The sequence below is a fragment of the Protopterus annectens genome, chromosome 6.part0 (assembly GCF_019279795.1).
Source record: "Protopterus annectens isolate FY-2018-M chromosome 6.part0, PAN1.0, whole genome shotgun sequence".
Lineage (NCBI taxonomy): Eukaryota > Metazoa > Chordata > Ceratodontiformes > Protopteridae > Protopterus > Protopterus annectens.
The window spans coordinates 925,994,546-926,021,152 of NC_056737.1; the positions used below are offsets into that span (position 1 = coordinate 925,994,546).

The 26,607-nt window shown below is 45.7% G+C and overlaps 1 protein-coding gene across 1 annotated transcript in view; it reads right to left on the reverse strand.

The window, feature by feature from the left end:
* The window catches only part of BTBD7 (BTB domain containing 7), a 1,417,647-nt gene that overhangs the window by 729,224 nt on the left and 661,816 nt on the right, over positions 1-26,607 (reverse strand). Inside the window, exon 4 of the mRNA XM_044074574.1 lies at positions 25,506-25,714. Coding sequence (XP_043930509.1) covers positions 25,506-25,714 — 209 coding nt within the window. The remainder of the gene's footprint in view (positions 1-25,505; positions 25,715-26,607) is intronic.

Below are 26,607 nucleotides of genomic sequence, written 5' to 3' on the forward strand. Positions count from 1 at the left end.
TGTAAGAAGTAGCCACAGATCTATTAGAATGAACTTTGATGGGTCTGTTTAAAGTCGACCCTTGTATGAAATACAGTCAGCCAACCATGGAGAGAGAGTTACTTTGGAGACTTCCTGTCTCAACTTGCCTGTTGAAAAAGAGACAAACAGCTGATAAAACTTTCTAATCGTCTCAGTATGGGGAAGACAGAAGCAGATTCATTGGTGCAAGTCTAAAAAAAAATAGCACGTCATTCCTTTTGTTAGAAAATTTTGGGAAGACTGGAAGATTAATAGACTAATAAACAGTCTCTGTAGTTACTTTTGGAATAAGATGGGTTAGTTCGCGGAGACATTTGATTTTCCACTGATATAAAGTAAGGAGGTTTGCAAAAAAGACCCTGCAGTTCATTTACTCTCCTGGCTGAAGTAACTGCTTTGAGAAATAAGGTCTTCCACACCAGAAACTCGAGATCCAACTTAGCAGCTGGTTCAAAAGGAGGTTTAGTTAAAGCATGTAACAGAACTCTGATGTCCCAAGGAGGAGTAGGATTCCACAGAGGAAGTCTGAGAAGGAACAGTGCCTCTAAGGAAGGTTCTGGATAACTGAAGGGAGGCAAGAGATGACAGATATTCTCCAATATGACTACTTGAAATGGATGCTAACTGAACTTTGACAGTAAAGTAAGTAGCCCGGTTGGGAAAGAGGGAAGCCACAAAATCTAAAATAACTGGAATGGGAGCTGAAAAGGGACCCAGATTCCCATCCAAACAGCAATTCTTCTCCACTTGATTTTATAAATCTTTCTGGCAGAAGGCCTTTGGTATGAGGAATGAATAATGTTGAGTACTCAGGATGAAAGTGTGTACTAATTAGCCATCTTTGGAAGTGGAGAAACCAAGCAGTTAGTTTGAGGGCTTGAATATCTGGGTGAGGCATCCCAGACAGGTGAGAGAGATGATCAGGACTAGGGTTCAGCATTAGATTAGGCCAGAGGAAGGAAAACCACGTGTCGAGACCAGAAAGGGGCAATAAGGACAACTGTGACTTTCCTCTTCACTGCTCTCTAATAACTTTGGGATAAGAGGAGTCTGGGAATGGCATGCAGGATCCCAACGAGCCAACAGTGAGTCAGAGCATCTGTCGGTGACTCACCCTCATGGGGGATCAGGGCAAAGTACTTGCTGCAAAAACCTTGGCTCTGAGGACCACTTCTGCTGCAAGGGCAATGGCCCCCCATTAGAAATCTCCCCTCTGCCTCAGGGAGGGTTCATCTCCAGAGTTTTCAGGGCAGAACCCTTTGCACTTTCAGGACCACTGTTTCTTCCCTTCTGGTTCCTAGGAAAAAAGATCTCTGTGGAGTAGAAAACGATATCCCTATGGCAGAAAGTGTCTTCCCATCTCACTTACTTATGGAGAAAGTGGCCTTGACTTTAGACCCAAAGAGAGTAAAGTCATCATAAGGGGCATTGACACAGGACATCTTGAAATGTTCCGCAATACCACACAGCTGCATCCAGGTATGCCTCCTTACGGTGATGCCAGTGTCTGTGGCTGTCAAGGCGCCCTCTGTCACATTATAGATCAAGCACATTGACACAATAGAAAGGGACTGAATGATGCACAGCTGCGAGTCCAACATTTTCTTGCTCTTTGCAGACATGGACCCAGAGAGAGAGAGAGCGCACTCCTTTGTCCAATCCCTATGGAATTTAGTAATGTGTACCAATAGCCCACCGCCCTCAGTGTAAAGGCTGCTGAAGCATACACCCACTTCCCAAATCTGTCCAACTCCTTGGACTCTCTGCTAGAGGGGTGGGCACAGGAGCTCTCATCAGTGAGTGAGCACCTCCTTGGTGACGGCCGCTACCATCATGGAATCGACGGTGGGACCCTTGCTCCAATGCAGGCAATCTTTGGGTGACACTAAATTTATCATTTTCTTGTAGAAAAAGAGAAAGCAATCTTGGGGAAGTAGGTTCCAGAGAGAACTTCAGCTTTGGTAAAGAGGTGTCTTTGATCCAACTGACTGTCGGCTCCAAGGCTGGGGTCGAGTCAGAAGATTTCAGAATCTTTGATGTGGAACTAACTCAACTGCTGTGGAAGGGGAGGAATTGTCCAGTGAACATTTTCTTGAATTCTTTCAACTTCTCCTTGGTCTTATCAGTGCCTTTCTCCACCTTATGGCTGTCCGAGGGTTTCTTGGTATAGAGGGAAGCTCCAAAGGCACAGGAGCAAGCCTAGGACTAATCTCCCACAGAGGCAGGTAGGAGTCCCTTCAAAATTTAGTCTATTTTTGTGTTCAGTAATAGCCCTCAGACCAAAAGCAGTGTAGATGTTACACTCTGTGTACATGAGCTGCTCCCAGACAGTCTACACACTTAATATGCAAGTCAGAATTTGGTGTTGTGGCCACAAGCCACACACTTAAAATCTGATGGCTTGTTAGCCATGACGAAAACACACAGCAACTCCCAAAGAGCACAACACTAAAAAAAAAAAAAAAAAAAAAAAAAAAAAGTGAAGAATCAAATTTATCACACATTGAAAAAAAAAATCATACTGCACACAGCAATGATCTAAAATGAACAAAAAAAAAAAAACAACCACCATTCCTATGTCTCAGCAGAAACCAACCCTAATGTAAAAAGGTGTGCCAATGGTGCGAGGGGGGAGAACCCCTCAATCAACAGTACAGAATAAATATCTAGCAGCAGGATAATGGGGAGAAAATAACTAAATCCTAATCCCAATAACTATAACAGGTTAAAGTATTCCCAAAAATATTTTCAAAAAGGACATAAAAGTACTTACCTAAAGCAAGCTTGAGTGATGGTGATCCATATCTATTTGAACGGGTGGTAAACAAGATCTTTGGTAATTTCATGGAGAAGAGGGGATTGTGGGTAATGGGAAGAGCCTGAGCTTTGGATCCAAAGTCTATAATAAAGTCAGATCCAAGGATGTATCCAAAGACCCATCAGTTGAGGAACAGACAGAGATGCAACAGATCAATGGTTACAAAAAATGGGGTGCAGGGATCATAATCTCAAAATTCCAACAGTGTGCAGGAAAATGTTACTAAACCCAGTGATATCCTTTTGTGTCTTTCAGAAAGAATTCTGCCAATTTATCACATGCTTTCCTTTTATGTCTTGCACAAAATATTCGGCCAATTTACCATATGCCCTCCTAGAATTTTATCTTTACTGACCAGCATGCCAAATCTAAAGATTTTCTTGTTAAAGTCCAAATGAAATTTCCAATTACAAAGAGCGTACATGTTATGGATCACAGACAGCTCTTGTAAATAAAAAAAGGGTCTTTTGGCTGGGGTACCAAACCAAAATTTGCTCAATTTAAAAGTGGGGAAAATCCCAACATTTAGGAGAAGCATTCTTATCTATGTGACTCCGATGACAAAAGGGCTGTGATTTTACATTTTCTACCTCACATGTACTGATTTTGTAACCTTTCTAACGCTTCATAAGGTTCACTGATCATGACACTTTTAACATAAAAACTTTTTTGCATTATATGATGCAAGTCTTTTATATCCTCCTAAGCTACCATTATTTTGGGTAGATGGTATCTCTGTGTAAAGTCTAAAGTTTCACTCAAAGGATGGAACCTCAGGAGTACTTCACCTCCTTTATGTTGCACTACAGTGTCAGCACTTGAAAATGAATCCACACATCTGGTAAGGGGATAGGTTTCAGCACTGTGGTGTGGTATTATCCATTTGTAATAGTGTATCTGCAGGCCTGCAGTTTTCACTTTCACTAAATGCAATATTCTACTTGTCTGTTTCACTTTCAAAGGACTTGGCAGAAAAGGACTTGTTCTGATCAGCCCACTAATCCAGTTAAAGTAAACACAGTCAACCCTGGCAGTCTTCACAGGTAACAAACAAGCATCTGATATGCACAATAAAGGATTAAAAAGTGCTAGTATACTGTACTAGAAACACAGAACTTTAACTTTTGGGACACATACTGAGATACACAGGAAACCAAAGGTATTATACAGGGGGATACAAAATCCTTTGGTGTACTACAGTAGTATGTTTGCAGACTTCTGTCTTATTAGTTTTGTGTGATCCTCCTGATCCTTTGGTGTACTATAGTAGTATGTTTGCAGAGTTCCCTCTCTAGTTTTGTGTGGTCCTCACCTGAGGGTTGAAAATAACTGAAGCAATACAGGTTTCACCCATAATAAATGCCATAACAATGGCGTAGATGAACTGTTATCAGGCATGATCCAACAAAGACTTTGATGAATTACTCAAAGCTGGTGACATCATTGCTGATTGAGACTCACAGACATTGTACGAGGTGGTGATCAAAACAGTTAAGGAAATCATCATTCCATTATCATGAAAATAAGAGACACCAAATTGCTGTAATAGTGCATATGATGGTAGGTAGGGGTGAGTGTGCACACACATGCCTGTGTGTGTATATATGCGCGTGAGCATGCGCGCGCACACACACACACACACACACACACACACACACACACACACACACACACACACACAGGAGAGAGTGCTACTCTGACTTTATCAGGATGTGTATTTAAAGCACTATATCTGTATAAGAAGCTGTGACAGCCGTGACCTGGCCCAGCAAACAAGGAGCCCCAATCCTCACCACTAACACCAGAGAGGGAGTCTCATATAAGAGGAAAGGATAACAAATACACACAGTAAAGTACAATTTCCCTTAAGTGCACACAGAGATCACCGTCAGTTTGGGGCTGCTTGCTCCCTTGCTCTTCAGGTCACCAATAAGACTCCCCACTGACACAGCTATAGGGTCCAGATCTCAGCCTAACTAGCAAGCTAAACTCTCGTACCCTCCTCTGTCCAACCAGTGCTTCATGTCCCTGCAGAAGAAGCGGACACACACTGAGATAAGTATTTATACAACTTCACATACACTCCTGGGAAAGGCTGACACAGATACTCCAGCTCTGCCCCTTTACCCAGACTATACGGTAGTAATCACTGCCAGCACCAGCTAATTATTATCAGCTACCCAAAGGCCCTTAAAAGGGTGTCTAATTATTATTGTGCAATATTATTATCCAATTGGTAGTATAGCCCAGGGCTAAAGCTATAGGAGTGGCTTAGACAGTAAACTCTATAAATATGCAATGTACTCTAGAGATTAACTTATCTCTACATAAACCACAGGTTCATAGGTTCATACTAGGCTATCTGCCCTGGGGCAATTATAAGCCTAGCTCGATTCTGTATGGCTTACGCCACCCCTTGATTTGAGTATACTGTGCCCTTTTTAAGGTTTAGTTCACTGTGCCTCTGTCTAATAGTGACACGGGAGTAATCCCTGGGACAAACCTACGATCCCCCATCCACTTATCGAGATTCTTCTTGAAGAGATTCAGTGAGGTGCTCTGCCTCACATGAACTGGAATTCTATTCCAGAGCGAAGGGAGCCTCTGGGTTATGAACCTGTCCCTCCAGCAAGTTCTATTTATTTCTGTGCTGAGGTTCAAGTCCCTCGAGCGTGTGGCTCTAAGGGATTTAGATTTACTGAGGTGGAGCATGTCCATTAATTCTGGATTTGACATAGCTTTGTATGTCAGGCATAGATCGCCTCGAAGTAGGCGGTATGCAACTGAGTAGAGCTGGAGTTTTTAACCGAGCAGCATATGGCATCTGTTTGAGACCCTTGATCCTCTTGGTGAGATACTTTTGGGGTCTTTCTAATTGCTGCAGGTGTCGGGTAAGGTACATCCCAAAAGGCATTGTATTCTATGATGGGCCTGATGAGGGATGAATAAAGGCGATTACCTCTCTTGATCTAGATGTGAAACCCTTCGTGATGAGGTGGGCTATGTAGAAGGTCTTTCTAACCACTTTGGCAATGTGGTTTTCAAAGGAGAGATTGCTATCAACTTGGGTCCCCAGGTCCCTAATAACTTTCTCTGTACTTAATGGGTTTCTGCCTATGTGGTAATTTGTGGGCACATTGTTTTTGCCAAAGGGTATGACTATACATTTTTTGGCATTTAGCTTTAAACCATGGCGCTGGCACCAGTTATCTGCCTCTGTGAGACCTTTTTGAAGGATGTTTGTGTCAGCTGGAGAGTTGATTATGGCGCCCAGTTTGCAGTAGTCTGCGAACTTGGTGAAACCACAGGTAAAAGGTTTTTAAAAACATTTAATAATAAATACTAAAACACAAGACAATACTACTATTCCGGGTTAGGAGGGTGGCCTAATGGTTAAGGTGTTTGCTTTACAAACACAAGGTGCAGGGTTTGAGTCTCACTAGGGATAATTGGCTAGGCTTAAAACGGCTCACAAGGGCAGTTAGCCTAGTACAAATCTATGAACCTATACCGCAGTGCTATTCAAGAGTTCAGAGATCACACAGAAACAAACTAATTCAGTAGTACAGTTCTGACATAACAGAAAAACACTTAGTCTAACTTTCTTCTAATTTCCTAGCTATTACTACAAGTAAACATATTTCTAAAGTAACTTACTTACATAGAGCAAGGCAGTGCTGAGTTAGATAGTCAAACAAAAATGCTTAATAATCTCTGGTTCTCACTGTTTAAATTGTAACTGCAGTTCTGATAAAACATTACATCACTTATTTACACTTTCCTGGTTCCCAGGCTGACAGAAAAGTACAGCTGTGTACACTTACCATAAATGTAGATGTTCGAGTGTATTCACTGTTGCAGTCATCACATTTGGATTATCCGCTTGCAGTAGCTTGCAGTAGCCCTCAGTCGGCCTGATTATCAAAGTCATGGGTCCTGCGTCGATTGTTCTCTCATCTTCCGTGACGTCAGGGATATAAAGCATGCAGCCAACGCCATTACATCAGTTTTTCTTGACCCAGATGTCAGGTGCCCCCCTAATGGGAAGCAATTAAATATATTATATATATATATATATATATATATATATATATATATATATATATATATACACATATATATACACATACACACACACTGTCATACCTCCAACAAAAAAGCAAATACACCAAAAAGCTTTTAAGCATAGTAAAGGAGAGTAGACGTATAGCCAAGAGAAGTCAGGGGGCTGGAGGGAGGGTAACTAGGACTGCAACAGTGAATACACTCGAACATCTCATTTAAGGTAAGTGTATACCAACTGTACTATGTTCTTCGTGTTTCACTGTTGCAGTCATCACATTTCGGTAGATTCCCAAAGCTAAGGATGGGAGGAGGAATTTAGATAGCATTAGGACCAGCTATAAGGCCCTGCAACACTGCAGTGGCAAAGCCAGCTCTGGATTTAGAGAAAATTGGCAAATGGTAATGCTTGGTGAAAGTAAGTACAGAACTCCAGGTAGCAGCTTCTAGGATGTCCCTGGTAGGGACACCTCTGAGAAAGGTTGTAGAGGTAGATGCAGCCCTGGTTGAATGGGGTCTAATCCCCTGTGGGATAAGTTTTCCATGGTGCTTATAGCAGAAATGAATGCAATGGCCTATCCATTTAGAAATGGTTTGTTTTGAAATAGCCTTCCCCTCTGCCCGTGCAGCAAATGCCACCAGCAGTTGTTCAGATTTCCTTTGAGGTTTAGTCCTGTCCAAGTAAAATCTAAGTTGTCTGTGTACATCTAAGGAGTGCAGTATCTGTCCCCCTTTGTTCTGTGGATTAGAAAAGAAGGTTAGCAAATGAATGGAATGATTAAGAGCCACACTGGATACCACCTTGGGCATAAAGGAGGGATTGGTCCTGAGGGACACCGACCGTATGAAAAATGATGAAATGCTCCACTGCCATAAGGGCCTGTAAATCAGATACCCTTCTTGCTGAAGTGATTGCTAAAAGGAAGGCTGTTTTCCAAGAAAGGAATTTTAAATCTGCACTTGCAGCTGGCTCAAAAGGAGGGAGAGTGAGTTTTGCCAATACAAAGTTAAGGTCCCAGGCTGGAGTAGGGGCTCTCCTGGGTGGTCTTACATTTTTGGCCCCTCTGAGGAACTGCTTGAGCAGTGAAAGAGAGAAGAGGGGTGGTTCTGTGTTATAATGAGCTGAAATGGCTGAGGCATGAATTTTGATGGAAGAAAAAGAAAGGCCCTTGTGAAGCATCTCAGTTAAGTATTGAAGAATCGGAGGTAAACTGGGTGCTGCTGTGCCCATCCCTTGAGTCTGGTTCCAGGCACATAATCTTTTCCATTTTTCAGCATAAGATTTTCTAGTACTAGGCCTTCTTGCCTCCAAAATGACATCCAACACTTGTTTACTGAGGGATGGTAAAGGAGAGATTAGGTAATTAGCCAGGCTGTCAGGTTCAGGGTTTGAAGCTGAGGGTGCACAATCTGGTTCTACTGCTGTGACAACAGGGTAGAGGTCGGAGGCAGGTTGCATGGAGCCAGCAGTGACGCACTGCGCAAGAGGGGGTACCAGTGTTGGTGTGACCAGTCTGGTGCAATCAATATCGTCCACGGTTTGTCCTGTTTGAACTTTAGTAGTACTTTGGAGAGGAGAGGCAGAGGAGGAAAGGCATAAACTGACAGATTTTTCCAGCTGAAGGACAGAGCATCCACTTTCCAAGCTTGCCTGTGGGGAGTCCTTGTGCAGAATTTGTCCAATTGGTAGTTCTCGGGGGAGGCAAACAGGTCTATATCTGGGCTCCCCCATTTGTTTAAAAACATGTTTAATCTCTTTGGTTCCAGTTTCCACTCATGTGGATCCATGAGATTTCTGCTTAGTTTATCTGCCAGTGTATTTAGTTTTCCTGGCAGGAATTGAGCCTGTAGATGCACTTGGTAGCTCAAGGCTGTGTTCCACAGAGCCATGGCTAGTCTGCAGAGGGGATAAGAATGGGTACCCCCTGCCTGTTTATGTACCACATAACAGTGGTGTTGTCTGTCTTTACCATTACTTGTCCTGGAAGAATGCGGTCCTTGAAGGTTGTCAGAACATTCTGTACCGCTAACATTTTTTTTTTGATTGATATGCAGGTGCATTTGACTTGGGTTCCATTTGACCTGAATAAACTTCCCTGCCAGGTGAGCCCCCCATGCATAGTCTGATGCGTCTGTTAGGGTTTGGGTGGCAGGGGGTAGAGTGAATGGTAGTCCCTTGTTGTGGTGGCAGGCCTCTTTGCCCACCAAAGGAACTCTAACCGTAGGCAAGGTATGATAGGAATCATTACTTCTAGATCCTGAGAATGTTGACATCATAGGCTTTTTAGATATCATTGTAGTTTCCTCATATGCAGTCTTGAATATGGAATTAGTAGAATGCAGGAGGCCCTGAACCCCAAGGCTTTCAGTATTTGCCTTGCAGAAAGGGTTTTTGTGGCCATTAGTTTGAAGTTGTCGAATTTGTTTTTCTGGCTTGAGGAAAGCCATCTGGGAAGTTGTGTTCAAGCTTGCTCCCAGGAATATAATTTGTTGACAGGGTACGAGATGTGATTTATTTTCGTTTATGGTGTACCCCAGACAAGTTAGCACCTTTTGTACAAATGCCAGATGATTCAAAAGTATGTCCTGGCTTTCTGCCTGAATTAGACAATCGTCCAGGTATGGGTATATTTGAATATTTCTTTGCCTGCAAAATGCAATGACTGGAGCTAGGCACTTTGTGAATACCCTGGGTGCAGTAGATAAGCCAAAGGGCAGTGCAGAGAACTGATAGTGCATGTAGCCTGCTTTGAAGCGTAGGTATTTTCTGCAAGATTCCCTGATTGGGATGTGCAGGTAGGCTTCCTTTAAATCGAGTGCTGCCAACCAGGCATCTTTGCCTAGCATAGGAAGCAACTGGTGAAGAGTTAGCATCTTGAATTCTGCAATCACCGAAAAGGTGTTTATGATAGACAGGTCCAGGACAGGACGCCATGAGTTGTCTTTTCTGGGTACTAGGAAAAGTCTTGAGAAGAAACCTTGTCCCTTTTCCTCTTCTGGTACAGTTTGAATAGCCTTAATGCTTACGAGAGAGAGAGTACTTGCTTTTGAGCCTCTGCCCACTGATTTGGGGGTAGATCTGGCCAACCGATTGGGGTTGGTAACGTGTGGAAGTGAAATCTGTATCCTTGGGAAACTATATTTAAAACTCATTTGTCCTGGGTAATGAGTTCCCAGTTTTTTGCCTGCAGAGCACTCTTTCCCCCTAAAGGAGCAGTCAGTTGAGAAGTGCTTGGAAATTTTAAAGTTAAGTCATTGAGACAGTTTACCATAGGGGGGAGTCTTACTACTCCCTGATTTGGAAGTGGGAGCCACCCACTGCTTAGTCCTGTGCATACCCTGGGACTGAAGCCTGGGTGTTCTGCTGGACCTGGGTTTGGACTGAGAAGGCCAGGAAGAGGCAGAAAAGGACCAATTCTTAGAGGGCCAATGCCTACTAAATCTTGGAGGCTGTACTTGTAGGAAATTGGTTTGCATAGATTTAGCTTTTGCCTCCATCTTTTTAAGAACTAATTTTGTTTTGTTGCCAAACAGGCGGTCCTGATTTAAGGGAGCATCCAGTAATTTAGCTTTAACATTATCTGGCAAGGATTGCTCCTTAAGCCAAGTATGCCTTCTAAGTACAGAACCAGTGACAGCAGCCCTGCAAGATGCCTCTAGTGAATCAAAACCACATTGCAAAGTATATTTTCCAACCTGTTCAGCAAAATGCATTAAATCCTGTAAATCCTTATTTTCAGCACAGTCAGAAATCAACATCATTTTCTGTTTAAGCAATCCAATAATATGCTGCTGATACTTTAACATATGAAACTGGCAGTTTAAGGCACTAATGGCCAAGGTTGCAGAAGTGTACACCTTCTTACCCCATCTATCCAGGGCCCTGGAGTCTCTATCAGAGGGGGCTAGGATTTTTGGCAGTGGTAACCTTAATGCCCTTGGGTCTCTGTGAAATGGTCTCAGGATCCACAGTAGGATTTTTAAAAAGGAACTTGTGAGAGTCAGGAACCCTGTAATATCTATCAGGTTTTCTGGGAGCAGGAGGTAAAGAGTCAGGGGCCAAGCTAGATTCCAAAAAGGCATCATCAACAATGTCTAGTACAGGAGGGATAGCTAAAGGCCTGTGCTGGGGCAGGAGTAAGAAATCCCTAATCCTCTTTTTAGAATCAGAACAATCCTGGCTTTCCCAACGAAAATGCTCCCTAAGAGTATGCAAGGTTTCACCAAAAGAGAAATCCTCTGGGGGGAAGCAGTAGGAATGGAGTCCTCTGCATCAGAATCCTCATAGGTAGATAAGGGTAAATCCTGGTCATCAGAGGAAGAACCCTGGTCAGAAGCATCATGAACCAATTCAGTCCTAGGTATTTTAGAGGGGGAAGGTTGGCTTCTCCTGATTAAAGTAATAAGGTCTTCAGCCATTCTTATCATTTGTTTTTTAGGCATAGAGGCCTGACGATGTGGTCTGGGTGCCGGTTTTCTAGGCATGGTTCAACTTTTAGGCTTTGAAGAAAAAGATGGCGTCGGTTTAATATGCAAGTCAGTAGGCCTGAATACACCCTCAGAAGCCGGTGCCTGCACAGCGGCTCCGGACCCATCCAAGGTAGAGACATCCGCAGGTTCCACAACTGAAGCATCTCGTGGCATACCAGACTCTGAATGGGTCTCAGTAGAGGCCTGCGAATCTGAAGTAGCGGTTATCAGGGGCTGCGAAAGCACCTCAATGAGTACCGGTGAGCTGGCGACTGGCTGAGGAGAAACGTCGTTGGCAGCTTTGGACCTAGGCGGCCTGTCTCTGTTTTTATCTTTGCGTTTTTCGGAATGTCGGTAGTCAGATGGCTTACTGAAGACATATCTGGATAATTGAACAGAGTACCAAAATATTTAGAAGCGTAAATATACCGATGATGAATAGTTCATTGCTTAAATAAGGAACAAAACCGACAGCGAGGTAGGTCTTCATCACGGCCTAGGCAAGGAATACAGTACAAATCAAAATCCTTATGAGGTATTTGCTTTCCACAAGAAATACAATTACTGACTTTTACTGACATCGGTTTAGAGCAAGAAAAAGTTTCCCCAACGGGGTACTTAGCTTTAGTTGAAGACTTCGGTTCTGAAACTCGAAAACAAAAATTTCAGGAGTCGGCCAACCGGCACTTGCTAATTGCTTCTGCTTCGGGTACCGCACGGCAAGAAAGACTGATGTAATGGTGTTGGCTGCACACTTTATACCCGACTACCTGACGTCACGGAAGATGAGACAGCAACCGACGCAGGACTCAAGACTTTGATAATCAGGCCGACTGAGGGCTACTGCAAGCAGATAACGAAGAACCTTTGCCTTTACATTCTTTTACACTTAGAGCAATAAAGGACATTCCACATGTAAATTCTGGTCATTAACTTTAGCCTTAAAACAAAAGGCAGAATGCTTATTCCAGACTCATCGACTCCAAATTCTAACTTCAAAGGAATAGACATAAGGTCATTTTAATTTCAAAGGACCAATAAGAAATGCTTGACTTAATTTTCTTTACACCAGATGGCAATGTTACCACATTGTTGAAACAGCATTTCTTTACATTTAAGACACAAGCCTGTATTTCACATTTATATTTACAAATGCCAGAATTATGTATCAAATTCTATTTGACTAGGCTGGCAGCCTTCACCCTTCTCTACCAGTCTTCACACCCCCCTCCCCCCGGAAAACTCAACCTAGTTTTTCAAGTGACCCTTGATAAACCCCGCTTGAGAGGGTTGGGTCTATCAGAGTGTACCTCACCCCTTTCCCTGTCTTGACAGCCCATCTGCATTGGCATTGCTACTCCCACTGCGGTGCTGCAATGACATATATGCTTGCAACCCCAGGCTCCATATTAGCAACTTGGCATTTTGCTGACTAGCTCTTTTTAACTATGTTAGAGGGTTGTGATCTGTCATTACAGTGAATTTTCTTCCATACAGGTAAGGCTGAAGTTTCTGCAATGCCCACACTATGGCTAGACATTCCTTTTCTACAGATGCATAGCATTCCTCCCTGGGTTGGAGCCTACAACTGAGATAAACTACTGGGTGCTCTTCTCCCTCTGAAGAAATCTAGCTAAGTACAGCTCCCACCCCATGGTTCGAAGCATCCACTTTCACAACAAATTCTTTGCTGTAATCTGGACTGGCTAACACAGGGGGTACTCCCAAAGCTTCTTTATGCTTCTGGAATGCCTGCTCACATGCTGGGGTTCACACTACCTTACCTGCCCTGTTCTTCATTTTCAGGTCTGTGAGGAGAGCAACTATGGCACTATAACTAGGGATGAACTTTCTGTAGTACCCTGCTGTCCGTAAGAATGCCCTCACCTGCTTTTTAGTAACAGGTGCAGGCCACGCCTGAATGGCTTCCACTTTGGCAGGTTCTGGCCTTATCATACCACTCCCCACTCTATGTCCTAGGTGGGAGACCTCTGCCATACTGCCCTGACATTTGCTCGGCTTAATGGTTAACCCTGCCCTCTGAAGTCTGCCCAGCACCTCCCTGACATGCTGAAGGTGCTCTGGCCAGGAATGGCTGTAGATGGCAATATCATCTAGGAGCAAGGGCAAACTCTCCTGCTCCTGATAGGATATTATCTACCAGCCTCTGGAAAGTCGCTGGGACAGTCTTCATCCCAAAGGGCATCTTTGTGAACTTGTACAAGCCAAAAGGAATCACAAAGACTTCTCCTAGCACTGGGAGTCAAGGGCACCTGCCAGTAACCCTTGGTAAGATCAATGGTTGTAAGATACTTAGCCCCACCCAGCTGCTCTAGGGCCTCATCTGTCCTAGGCATGGGGTAAGCATCCGACTTTGTGTGACTATTTAACTTCCTGTAATCCACATAGAACCTGGTGCTGCCATCCTTCTTTGGCACCAGCACCACTGGGGAGGCCCAGGGACTGCTGGACTCTTGAATCACCTCTAGTTCCAACATCTCCTGTACCTTTTCCCTCAGAGTCTGTCTGACTCTCTCAGGCACCCTACAAGGGGCCTGCCTAATAGGCCTTTGGGGTCTTGTATCCACCTGGTGCTGTACCAGGTGGGTGCACCCTGTTTTCCCAGTGAACATGTCCCCAAATTCCAGCTACACTGCTCGGATTTCTCGAACCTGGGTAGGAGATAGCTGCTGGGACACAGATACCCCTTCCACTGAGGTGTCAACCCGAGCCTCACCGAGGAGATCAGTCCCCAGATCTCCCTCAGACTCCTCTTGCAATCCACTGCAAATACTCAGCACAAGGGCCTCCCTATCATGGTAAGGTTTCATCATGTTAACATGGTACAATCCGTGCCCCTGCCTTCTGCCTAGCATTTCCACCATGTAGTTAACATCACTTATCTTTTTTACCACCTTGAAGGGACCCTCCCAAGCTGCTTGCAGCTTATGTCTGACAGGAATGAGAACCATTACCTGCTGCCCCATAGCATACTCTCTAGCTCAAGCATTCCTGTCATACCACACCTTTTTCTGTTGTTGTGCTTCTGCCAGGCTCTCCTGGGCCAAGTCCATGAGTTCCCAGAGCCTTATCCTGAGATTTAGGATGTATGCCACAACAGACTCCTTGTGAGTCTCGCACTCACCTTCCCACTCATCTTGAATGAAAGTCCCCTCACCCTATGCCCATACAGCAACTCAAAGGGTGAAAACCCTGTGGATTCCTGGGGAACCTCTCTGTAAGCAAACAGATGGGGCAAATATTTGTCCCACTCCCTCTTAAATGCCTGTAGCATGGACTTGATTGTAGAGTTTAACCTCTCAACAAGACCATTAGTCTGGGTATGGTAGGCGGCAGTCTTCATGTGCTTTACCCCACAGGACTTCCACAGACAAGCCAGCAGGTCTGACATGAAACTGGCATGTCAGTCAGTCAGTATTTCTTTTGGGAAACCTACCCTGCTGAAAGTCTCTAACAAAGCATTTGCCACCTTCTCTGCCTCAATGGAGGACAAAGCCACTGCCTCAGGGAATTGTGTAGCATAATCTACTACACCTAGGATATACTTTTTCCCTGTGGAACTTGGGGTACCTCAAAGGACCCACAATAAACACAGCTATCCTCTGAAATGGCTCCTCAATCACAGGCAAAGGCATCAAAGGAGCTCTCACCTTGTCTCCTGCCTTGCCTACCTTTTGGCACTGCTCACAGATCCTGCAGTATTCTGTTACATCTCTGGAAATTCCAGGTCAATAGAAGTTTTGCATAGTAAGTCTCTTTGTACGTTTTATGCCCATATGACCTGCAAAGGGAATATCGTGGGATCTGGCTAGAAATGCCAGATGGTAGGCTCTAGGCACTACCACCTGCTATACTCTCTCACAGATTCCCCCTTTTCTTGAGAATCAGGTGGCTCCCTAGTTACCTGCCTCACGCCTTGCAATGTAGGGTCTGAGAGCTGGGCCTATCGCAACTCTCTCCTTGTAACTCTTCCCAGCTCCCCTTCCACAGGAAGTCTGGCACCCTCTGACAGTGTTGCCTCACTTTCAGCCTGGGTACTACTACTCACCTCTACCTCTGCAGTTACCCTGTCCAAGGGAACATCAGTACCCACAGCAGCTGTGGCTCACCTTCAATCTCACTGCTACAGCGTAGCTCACTCCCTGAAGTAACCACCTCACCAGTCCTGGCTGCAAGTATGCAGTCTGTCTGGGTCTCTCCAAGGCTACCAGACCCACATGCTTGTCTCCTAGCCTCACTGTGTGTAACTGCATAAGTACATGGTATTGCCTCATCCAAATCCTTCTCTCAGGACATCTGCAGGATGGTAGTTTAGTACCCCTGTTGTCTCAAGACAACCTACGATTGGCATTTTGTCTTGTCCACTTACTGGCTCCCTGACCTTTGGTTCCCTACCTGGACACCTGTATGCCACATGGCCCCACTGGTTGCATTCAAAACTTTTAACCCTAGCTCCTGGGCGTGTACCTGGACTAGTGGCCTCCCCTGCTACTGGCAGATTCTGTTGGGGCAATTTGTGCTGCCCACCATGGGTTCCTTTAGACCCATGAGTAGTACTGGGGGTCCCCTTCCTGTGTAGGGCTGCCATGCTGGCCAGGTATAGGTCATCCTTCTTCCCCAACTCATCTGATGTAGCACATTGTCTATCAGCTAACCAGATCCTCATGTCCTCAGGCAAAGTGCTAAGGGCTTGATCCCTCACCAAAAGGTCTGCCAGCCCTTCAAAAGTGGTGACCTGACTTCCACTCACCCAGCTATGAAAATAAGTGCTCAGTTTAGCAACATATTCACATACATTTTCATCTGCCTTGTGTCTATGCTCATTAAACTTTTTCCTATACATTTCAGGTGTTAGCTTAAACATTCTAAAAGACATTTTTTTACAGCAGTATAATCAAAAGAGTCAGGCATTTCTGATAAAGTTACAGCTTTCCCATGGAGTAAGGGGGTCAGGAAATTTACCCAGAGCCTTTGGTCAACACTATACTGTTTGCATACCCTCTCAAACATATGAATGAAACTATCAAAATTATCCCCCTCTTTAAATTGCGGAAGAAATTTACTGACCTGTTGTGCTTCTGGGGTCCAGTTACTCCCTTCCCCATTACCTCTATGTCTCTGGTGAAGAGTCAGCATTTCCCTCTCATGCCTCCTCTGAAGCTCCTTTTCTTTGACTTCTATCTCCAAACGCCTGGCCTCCAACTTAAGTCTCTTTAGCTCCAGCTGGATTTTTAAGTCCACTGCAGACAGGTTGAGCTGTCCATTCTCCGAGGATATTGCATCTCCACCGCTAATTTGATTGTCCTCCTGGATGCTGTTTTCTGATGCAGCTGTAACCCAAGGGTGCAATCAGGTCTGCCTTAGTCAGGTTTCCATGCACCAGTCCCCTAGCCTGGCACATTTCCACCAGCTGGCTCCTTGTCAGCTTTCCATACTCCGGTGCTGACATGCTGCTTGCTCACCATGACTAACTAAGCTAACAAAAGAAATAAAACAACAGTGATCTGAACTCTGAGTATTCACTGAGTGGCGGCTTTTAAGTACAAAACACCTTCAGAGATCACTGTACATAAGCTACATGATTCACCACTGCAAACCACAAATGTGAAGTGGATCGCACCACTGCCACCACATGTGACGGCCGTGCCCTGGACCAGCAATCAAGGAGCCTCAATTCTCACCACTAACACCAGAGAGGGAGTCTCATATAAGAGGAAAGGATAACAAATACACACAGTAAAGTACAATTTCCCTTAAGTGCACACAGAGATCACAGTCAGTCTGGGGCTGGTCGCTCCCTTGCTCTCCAGGTCCTCAATAATACTCCCTTACTGGCACAGCTATAGAGTCCAGATCTCAGGCTAGCTGGCAAGCTAACCTCTAGTACACTCTCTGTCCAACCAGTGCTTTGTGTCCCTGCCCATGTAGTTGATGTATATATACACACACACAAACACACACACACACTTTGGGATAAGTATTTATACAACTTCACAGACACTCCTGGGAAAGGCTAACACTGATTCTCCAGCTGTTCCCCTTTACCCAGACTATACAGTAGTAATCACTGCCACCACCAGCTAATAATTATCAGCTACTTACAGGCCCTTAAAAGTGTGCCCAATTATTACTGTGCAATATCATTAGCCAATTGGTAGTATAGCCCAGGGCTAAAGCTACAGGAGTGAATTAGACAGTAAACTGTATAAATATGAAATGCACTCAAGAGATTAACTTCTCTCTACATAAACCAGCCACAGGTAAAATATATTTTTTAAATATTTAATAATAAATACTAAAACACAAGACAATACTACTACACCACAGTGCTATTCAAGAGTTCAGAGATCACACAGAAATTTAAAATAATTGAGTAGTACAGTTCTGACATAACAGAAAAACACTCAGTCTAACTTTCTACTAATTTCCTAGCTATTACTAAAAGAAAACATACTTTTAAAGTAACGTACTTACATAGAGCAAGGCAGTGCTGAGTTAGATAGTCAAACAAAAATGCTTAATAATCTCTGGTTCTCACTGTTTAAACTGAAACTGCAGTTCTGATAAAATATTACACCACTTGTTTACGCTTTCCTGGTTCCCAGGTTGACAGAAACTGCCTTTACATTCTTTTACACTTATAGCAATAAAGGACATTCCACATGTAAATTCTGGTCATTAACTTTAGCCTTAAAACAATAGGCAGGATGCTTACTCCAGACTCATCAACTCCAAATTCTAACTTCAAAGGAATAGACATAAGGTAATTTTAATTTCAAAGGACCAATAAGAAATGCTTGACTTAGTTTTCCTTACAGCAGATGGCAATGTTGCCACATTGTTGAAACAGCATTTCTTTACATTTAAGACACAAACCTGTATTTTACATTTATATTTACAAATGCCAGGATTATGTATCAAATTCTATTTGACTAGGCTGGCAGCCTTCACTCTTCTCTACCAGTCTTCACAGAAGCATATGTAGACCACTGCCAAAGCAGTAGTCTTCATACTTAATTTTTGTGGGACTCTGAACATATTTTCCAGGCTCTCTGGATCAAATGCTTGGCTCTGTGAATGGCATGTGCTGGGGGGATATAAAACCTGGGAAATTAATTTTACTAGCACAAAAGCAAATGATGACAATACATAATGTTTCAAAAAAGACAGGACAGTGTCCAAACTTCCTGACCACATAAAGGACTTTTAAGTAACATCACATTTCAAAGATGCTTACCAATGTCTAAGAGGAACCTTCTTTGAAATCATGAATAAATTAACAAAAGTCAGCTGCTAGATTACACTGTCCCATAACCTAATTTGCCACCAAAGTAGCTCAATAATTAGCAATGAAACATGACTGCTTTTGCAGGGTGGCTGTACACTCCAATACCAGTCTTAACCACCACATCACCAATTACTGAAGGGGAATGTCACTAAATTAGAGTAAAGGGACACTCACTATTCCCATTACTCTGAGTAAATGTAATGTCATAGTTACTATATATACAAATGAAGAGCATTGTGGCAAAACGCACATGGAAGGGAATGCTACAGGGCACAACCTACTTGCTGAAGCACTTTGAGAAATGGTTGATATTTTGTATACAGCAAGATGGTAAATCAGGCAGCAGGACAGTGTGGACAGGTAGCGCAACACAAGTAATTCAAATGGTGGCATTACAAAGTAGACCCATCTAATAACTGCACACTCATCTACAGGTAACTGTTCACACAAAAGAGTACCTCAGAAGACAAGAGAACACTCAGTCTAACGTCTACAGTTCAGACTGAAGAAAAGTGCTTTTGCATCACAGAAAAGGCATATTATCAGGGGCTACTGGTGAGCTTTCCCCTCCTCCCCAACCCTCTTGGGTACAAAAATAAGAAGTTATGTACTCACCATAACGTTCCATCTGAGTAGGTAAACTTCATTTGTCTGCAACCTGTGGGATATGGATCCGATCTCGGATTCGAGCCGGCAACTTTACTAAGCTTAGATCCGAGCTCCTAGCTCCTCCCCTTATCCATAATCCCCTGCCAACCCTGACTGACCTCAGATCAAGTTTGCCCGCAAGCACTATAGTGGATAACTAACTACATTATCAGAAATGGTACATCACTATATGACATGAAACACATCGGAAGGTCAGGGGGTCGGAGGGGGGGGGAACGGTTGCAGACAAATGAAGTTTACCTACTCAGATGGAACGTTATGGTGAGTACATAACTTCTTAACCTGAAGTAGTTAACTTCATTTGGTCTGCAACCTGTGGGACAGAGTCCCCAGCTACCTAAACCTTGGGCGGCCTTCATAGAAGGATATTCCGGAGCACTGCGGAGCCAAAAGAAGTCCTCCCTCTGGAGGTAATGTCCAATTTATAATGATTGATGAAGGTATGAGATGAGGCCCAAGTGGCTGCTGAACAGATATCATCCAAGAAACCCTGGATTTAAAGGCGGCAGATGTAGCCATAGCCCTAGTTGAATGGGCACGAACTCCTTGAGGTGCAGGCCTGCCAGAATTTTGATACGCTGTAATGATACACTGTGAAATCCATCTCGATAAGGAAACTTTCGAGAGCGGTTTACCTAGATTAAATTTGGCAAAGGAGATGAACAACTGGTTGGATTGTCTATGACCAGATGTCCTATGAATGTAAAATCTAAGTTCTCTGTGCACGTCCAAGGAATGCAGTCTGTACTCCCCTTTGTTCTGGTAGTTAGGAAAGAATACCGGCAAACTGATAGATTGGTTAATATTAGATTCAGAAACTACCTTCGGGAGGAAGGAGGGATTGGTCCTGAGGTAAACCCTATCCTTGTGAAAGGCTAAGATGGGGGTTTCACAGAAAGAGCTTGCAATTCAGACACTCTCCTGGCTGAAGTAATAGCCAGAAGAAAGGCTGTTTTCCAAGGCAAATATTTGAGGTCTACTGAAGACGCCGGTTCGAAGGGAGGGGCTGTCAGGGCTTGTAATACCAAGGTCAAATTCCATGGAGGTACCGCTTCCTTTATTGGAGGTATAAGAATAAAGGTGCCCTTTAGAAATGCTTTGCACAATTTTGTAGTAATCAAAGGACCCATTGCAGTACCTACGTGGTAATGAGAGATAGCGGCTAACTGAACCTTAACCGTAGAACAGCTAGCTCCGCCATTAAAATGACCTGAAAGAAAGTCCAGCACCGCAGGCAAGGGGGCTGTAAAAGGGTCCAAATTATGGCGTTCTGCCAGATAGAGAAACGCTTCCATTTACTACCATAGACCTGCCTAGTAGAGGGCTTGTGCGCTGCTACTAGGATAGTTTTAATCTGAGAAGAGATACCGGGAGTCCTAGTTACAAGTGGAACTGGAGCAACCAAGCCGTAAGCTTGAGGCTGGCCAGGTCGGGAAGTGGGAGCCCCTGGGAGTGGGAGATTAGATCCGGAAGGGGATCTAGAATCCAGGGCGGATTCACTCGATGAGACCAGAGGGTAAGGGAACCAAGCTTGGCGAGGCCAGAATGGGGCAATGAGGATCATCCTGCTCCCCGACTGGCTTTCTGAAGGAGTTTCAGCATGAGGGTAAGAGGAGGGTAGGCATAGAGAAGACCGGGTGGCCAAGCATGCACCAAGGCGTCCCTCGGGGCTTCCCCGGCAGGGGGAATGAGAGCGAAGTAATTGTTGCATTTCGTGTTTGAGGGAGATGCGAAAAGATCGCAACAGGGCTGCCCCCAAACGGCAAAAATTTGACTTGCTACTGTAGGACTGAGGGACCACTCATAAGGTGAAAGGATGGTGCGACTCAGTCTGTCCGCCAGGATGTTGGTCCGTCCCGGAATGTGCATTGCAATGAGAAAGCGGGTGGTGGAGATCGCCCATTCCCACACTCTCATGGCTTCTCGACAGAGTTGGTAAGATCTGGTTCCCCCTTGTTTGTTGATATACCATACCACAGACATACTGTCTGGATTGCAATTGTTCCTACAGGCAGAAGGCTCTGAAGTGCTTGCTGCAACAACAGCACTGCCCTAATCTCTAGAACATTTACGTGCAATAAGGTCTCCGAATCGTTCCACGTGCCTTGGACCGTCCTGCTCGAATAATGCCGCCCCCACCCGAGACGAGAGGCATCCGTGGTTACCGTGCAGAGAGGGGGGGGCCATGGCAAAGGGGCGTCCCGCCTGGAGGTCTGGCGATTGAAGCCACCAAACAAGAGCCCTCTTGCAGGCCCTGCTGAGAGAAATGGGGTGACTCAAGGGTATTGATGAAGGGACCACTGGACTTGGAGAGTCCACTGTAAAATCCTCATGTTCAGACGCGCCATGGGAAGAAGGTTTATAGTGGCTGCCATGGACCCAACGGCCCTCAGAACCAATCCCGCTGGAGGTTTTGAAGATTGAAAGATGGCCCGCACATGTGCCCTCAAAGTGGGCAACCGGTCGGGAGTTAAGAAGACTAGTTGCCTGTTGGTGTCCAGTCTGGCCCCGTTAAAATCTATCTCCTGAGTCGGGGTGAGAGAGGACTTGTCAGAGTTCATAGTGATCCCTAGTTGCGGAGCAAGGTTGAGAAAGTAGTCCCTGGCTAAGCATAGTAGATGCCTTGTCAGGGCGGTGAGGAGCCAGTCATCCAGGTACGGGAAGACCTGCATTCCCTGGAGTCACAGGTGGGCCGCTATCACTGCTAATACCTTGGTGAACACCCTGGGGGCTGAGGTGAGACCAAAGGGGAGGACCCTGAATTGATAATGACTGGCTCCCAGCTGGAAGCGGAGAAACCTCCTGGACCGTTCGTCCATCAATATGTGGTAGTACGCGTCCTTGAGGCCTATGGAGCACATCCAGTCGTTCTCCTGCAAGAGGGGGAGAATAGATTGAAGAGTGACCATCCGGAACTTTTCTTTGGTTACTGACAGATTCAGTAGGGAAAGATCGAGGATGGGCCTTAGGTCCCCCGTCTTTTTTGGCACCAAAAAGAACCTGGAGTAGTAACCCGATCCGGACTGGCCTGGGGGGACGTGCTGGATGGCTCCTTTTTCTAAAAGCAGCTGAATTTCCGCAGCTCTTGCCTCCCTCTGATTGGGTGGAACATCGAGGGGGTGTCGGGAATGTAGGAAAAGGGAATTTTGTATCCTCTGGATATGATATGAAGCACCCAGCGGTCTGTTGTAATGGACTCCCAAGCTGCCAGGTGCTTCGAGAAACGCCCCCTGACTGTCACCAGAGTGGAGCAGTCGGGCAACCCCTCAGGGTTGCTGCTTGGGCCGATCAGAGAAGGCTTCTCTGCACCCAAAGTTCTTTGGGCCCCCTCTGCCTCTAGGGCGGCATCCACCCTGTCCTCCTCTGCCGCGGAAGGACTGGGAGTCCAGAGCGGACTGGGATTGTTGCGACTTTCGGAACCACATCTTCTTCTGTCCCTTTTGGTTCCTGGAGAAGGACCTCTGGGGAGCAGAGAAGCGGACTCCGACGGCAGACAACACCTTCCCGTCCTTTTCGCTCTGGACCAAAGTCTCGCGAACTGTCTTGCCAAATAGGGCAGAACCATCGAAGGGGGCATTCGCAACGGATGCCTTGAAGGGTTCTGCGAAATCACAATGTTGGAGCCAGGCCTGGCGCCTCATAACTAGGCCTGCTCCGCTGGCTCTAGCGGCTCCCTCTGTAGCATTGGATAAAAGCCGCATAGAGGTGTTGGATATAGACCTAAGAGTGGCCATGCGAGTGGAGTACAACTGTTTGTCCTCCCTCGACATGGACTCCGGGGGCGATGCAGCGTACTCTTTGATAAGGTCACGCTGCAGTCGAATCACATGTGCCATGTAGTTCAGGGACCTTACAGTGAAGGTCGCTGAACTAAAGACCCGCTTCCCGAGACGGTCCATCGAGCGAGACTCCTTGCTCGGGGGATGGACCGATGGACTCTCTTGGGCTAACTCCCTCTTGGTGGCTGCCGCCACCAACATGGCATCTACGGGGGGGTCCCTTGCTCCAATGGGATTTCTCTGCTGGTGGGCACAGGATCTTGTCAGGATGTTTGGGGACTGACCCCACAGTGTCCGGCACCTTCCACGCCCTAGTGGTGATAAGGTCCACTAGGGGGTCGGCCGGAGGGGACACCCAAGAGGTAGATGGGCCTGCTTCGAACGCCTCCAGGAACACGGATTCGTCCGTGGAAGCCTTGGGGGCAGACCACCCCCCTCTTATCCTAAGCATTTCCATGATGTCTCCGAAGGAGACATCCTCGGGGGGGGTGACCTTGGGGAGCCTTCCCCCTCATCCAAATCCGTGTCTTCTGTCAAGGACTCGGGGAAGTCCATGTGCCTCCTCTTACATTTCCGTTTGTGAGGAACATCCTCGGGGGGACTGTCTGAGGACGACTCGCCAGCAATGTCTTGTTCCAGGGGAACGACCTGAGACATCAAAGCAGGCTGTCCCTGTGGCTGGGCAACGGAAACCTTACCCAAACGAGAGGGAGTGCGGGATGGAACCGTAGCAGGGAGCGGGGGCCTGGATGCACTCAACAGAGCCCTCTCCACCACATCGAAGACAGAGGGAGAGCCACTCTTCTCTGGGATCCGAGAGCCGACCCTCACTCGGATCCGATGGATGGATCGGAGCCGGCGCTGAGACCATCGGATCCGAAGGGCCAGTGTGCTCCGACCTGGACGGAGCCGAAGGCACACTAAACCCCTCGGATCCGAAGCTCAGACCATGGCTCCGAGAGCTCGGATCCGACAAGGACGGACCCGGTAAACTCAAAGGAAGAGTCTGAGCCAAAGTACCAGATACTGTTGGCACCGCTGCCCGGCTCCGAGCTCTCCGAACCCGGGAAGCAGTTCAGAGAAGGAGCTATCGGGGCAAAGAAGGGTGTTGAGCCCCCCCCGGAGGGGGGGAGGCAGGAGCACTCCCATCTGCATTTGGGCCTGGATGAACCTTCGCATCACCTGGTCCAAATCAGCTTCAGAAAGGCTACGCGTTGATCTCGACGAGGCCACCGAAGCTGGCCGGGAGTGCCGCCTCGATGACCTCGACGGAGATTGGGTCTCCTCCTCCTCGGGTCCCGGTGAGAAGCATGGAGACCGGAGCTGAGAAGGAGGAGACCTAGAAGCCGTGGAGGGAGAAGCCCGCTTAGCTGGGGGGGCCGAAGCGGAAGCCTCGGCCCACCGCTTGTGGTGCTTCTCCCTCCGTTTTTCTTTCCTGGCCTCCCCTCTCCTCCGGCGCCGAAGTGGGAGATTGAGTCCCGGCCAGGGGGAGAGAGGCAGGAGTGGCTGCCACCGAAGCCTGGGAGGAGGCCACAGAAGCACCTGAGGCCGAAGCCGAATCCGGGGGCAAGAGTCCCGCTAGGATCAGCTTCGACCTCCGGTCCTTCAGTGCCCTGGGGTTGGACGCCGCGCAGAGGAAAGGTGTTCAACCCCAAGGCACCGGACACACAGAGTGTGGCCATCCGCTGGGGAGAGCTTATGGCAACACGCGGTGCACTTAGAAAATATCGGTTTTGGGGCCTCAGACATTTTAAACTAAAAGAAAAACTCACTCAGTAGGCCCCAAACACACTAAACACACACACAAACTACGACCAGCGAGGGATGGGGAAGAAAAAACTGACTAGAATTTAAAAAGGTTATCTAAAAAGGAGGTTATGACAAGGGAAACCTAACCACACAAAACACTCTCACAAGTTTAAATATAGAAAATTAAGAAATGAGGACTTATCTGCCTAAATAAACCAGGAGCTCGCAATCTAGCTGCTGTTCAGAAGCGTGGCAAACTAGATCTGAGGTCAGTCAGGGTTGGCAGGGGATTATGGGTAAAGGGAGGAGCTAGGAGCTCGGATCTAAGCTTTGTAAAGTTGCCGGCTCGGATCCGAGATCGGATCCGTATCCCACAGGTTGCAGACCAAATTAAGTTAACTACTTCAGATCAGACTTTATGAAGGCCAGTATCTTTGATATAAAACAAAAAGCTATTAACCCAATTACCTGGAATGTAAATCCGGAAAAAACATAACACGTGAAATATAAGCAGATCACCACTGATTACAAAATCCCATTACTTAGTGTTAACTGCGCAACAAAAATTCTCACCTCTTACAGATATATACAGAATATCAAAGTGGAAAAAACACATAAAATGTATTACCTGTAAATAATCAGACTGAAGAACAGTGAGCAGATGATCCTTGGTGAATTCATAGAAGACCTCAGATGTCATGACTTGACTGAATTCCTCACAGAGGAAATGCAGAATCTGACGATAGACCCATTTAGAGCCATATGGTTGGGAACTCCACTTCAAAATGGAGATTAAGGAATCCAGACAGATGCTTTCAGCTATAATATCTTCACAGCCTAGAAAATGTAACACAAACATCTTTTTAAAAACAAGGATTTTACAACAGACAAGTGCCAGCGTTCAGCATTCATTTAAAAAAAAAAATGAAGACCGACTCACAGCAGACACTAACTGCCATGTATACTAAAACTACATTACATTACAACTGCAACAGGTCACTGAACCCTACATAGTGAATTTATAAACACTTACCTACAGAAAATCTGGTGCAGAAAGCATTAGTGGTATTAGAAAATATTAACTGCGGCCTACTGACAAAAATGTGCATGTTGCTGTGTAATATCAATCTTAGTGTGGTAGGAATTAAGGTTAAGCAGTTAGTGACATTAGATCTGGATAGGCAAGTCCATCCTCTTCAAACAACACAAAGTACAGTTGTGTACACTTACCATAAATGTAGATGTTAGAGTGTATTCACTGTTGCAGTCATCACATTTGGGTTATCTGCCTGCAGGTAAGCCCTCAGTTGCCCTGAATACCAGAGTCTTCGGATTTCTGCGTCGGATGCTGTCGCTTCTTCCATGACGTCAGGTCGTCAGGGGGTATAAAACATGCAGCAGACGCCATTGCATCAGTTTTTCTTGCCCCAGATGTCAGGTGCCCCCCCAATAGGAAGCAATTATATGGTATGGAACACCCCCAGCAAAAAGCAAATACACATGATACAATATATGCCAAACAAGGAGGAAAGGTAAAAGTCAAGAGAAGTCAGGGGGCTGGAGGGAGGGTAACCAGGACTGCAACAGTGAATAAACTCGAACATCTACATTTATGGTAAGTGTACACAACTGTACTATGTTCTTAGTGTTTCACTGTTGCAGTCATCACATTTGGGTTGATTCCCAAAGTTAAGGAAGAGTGGAGGTAGTTAAAGAGCATTATGGCTAGC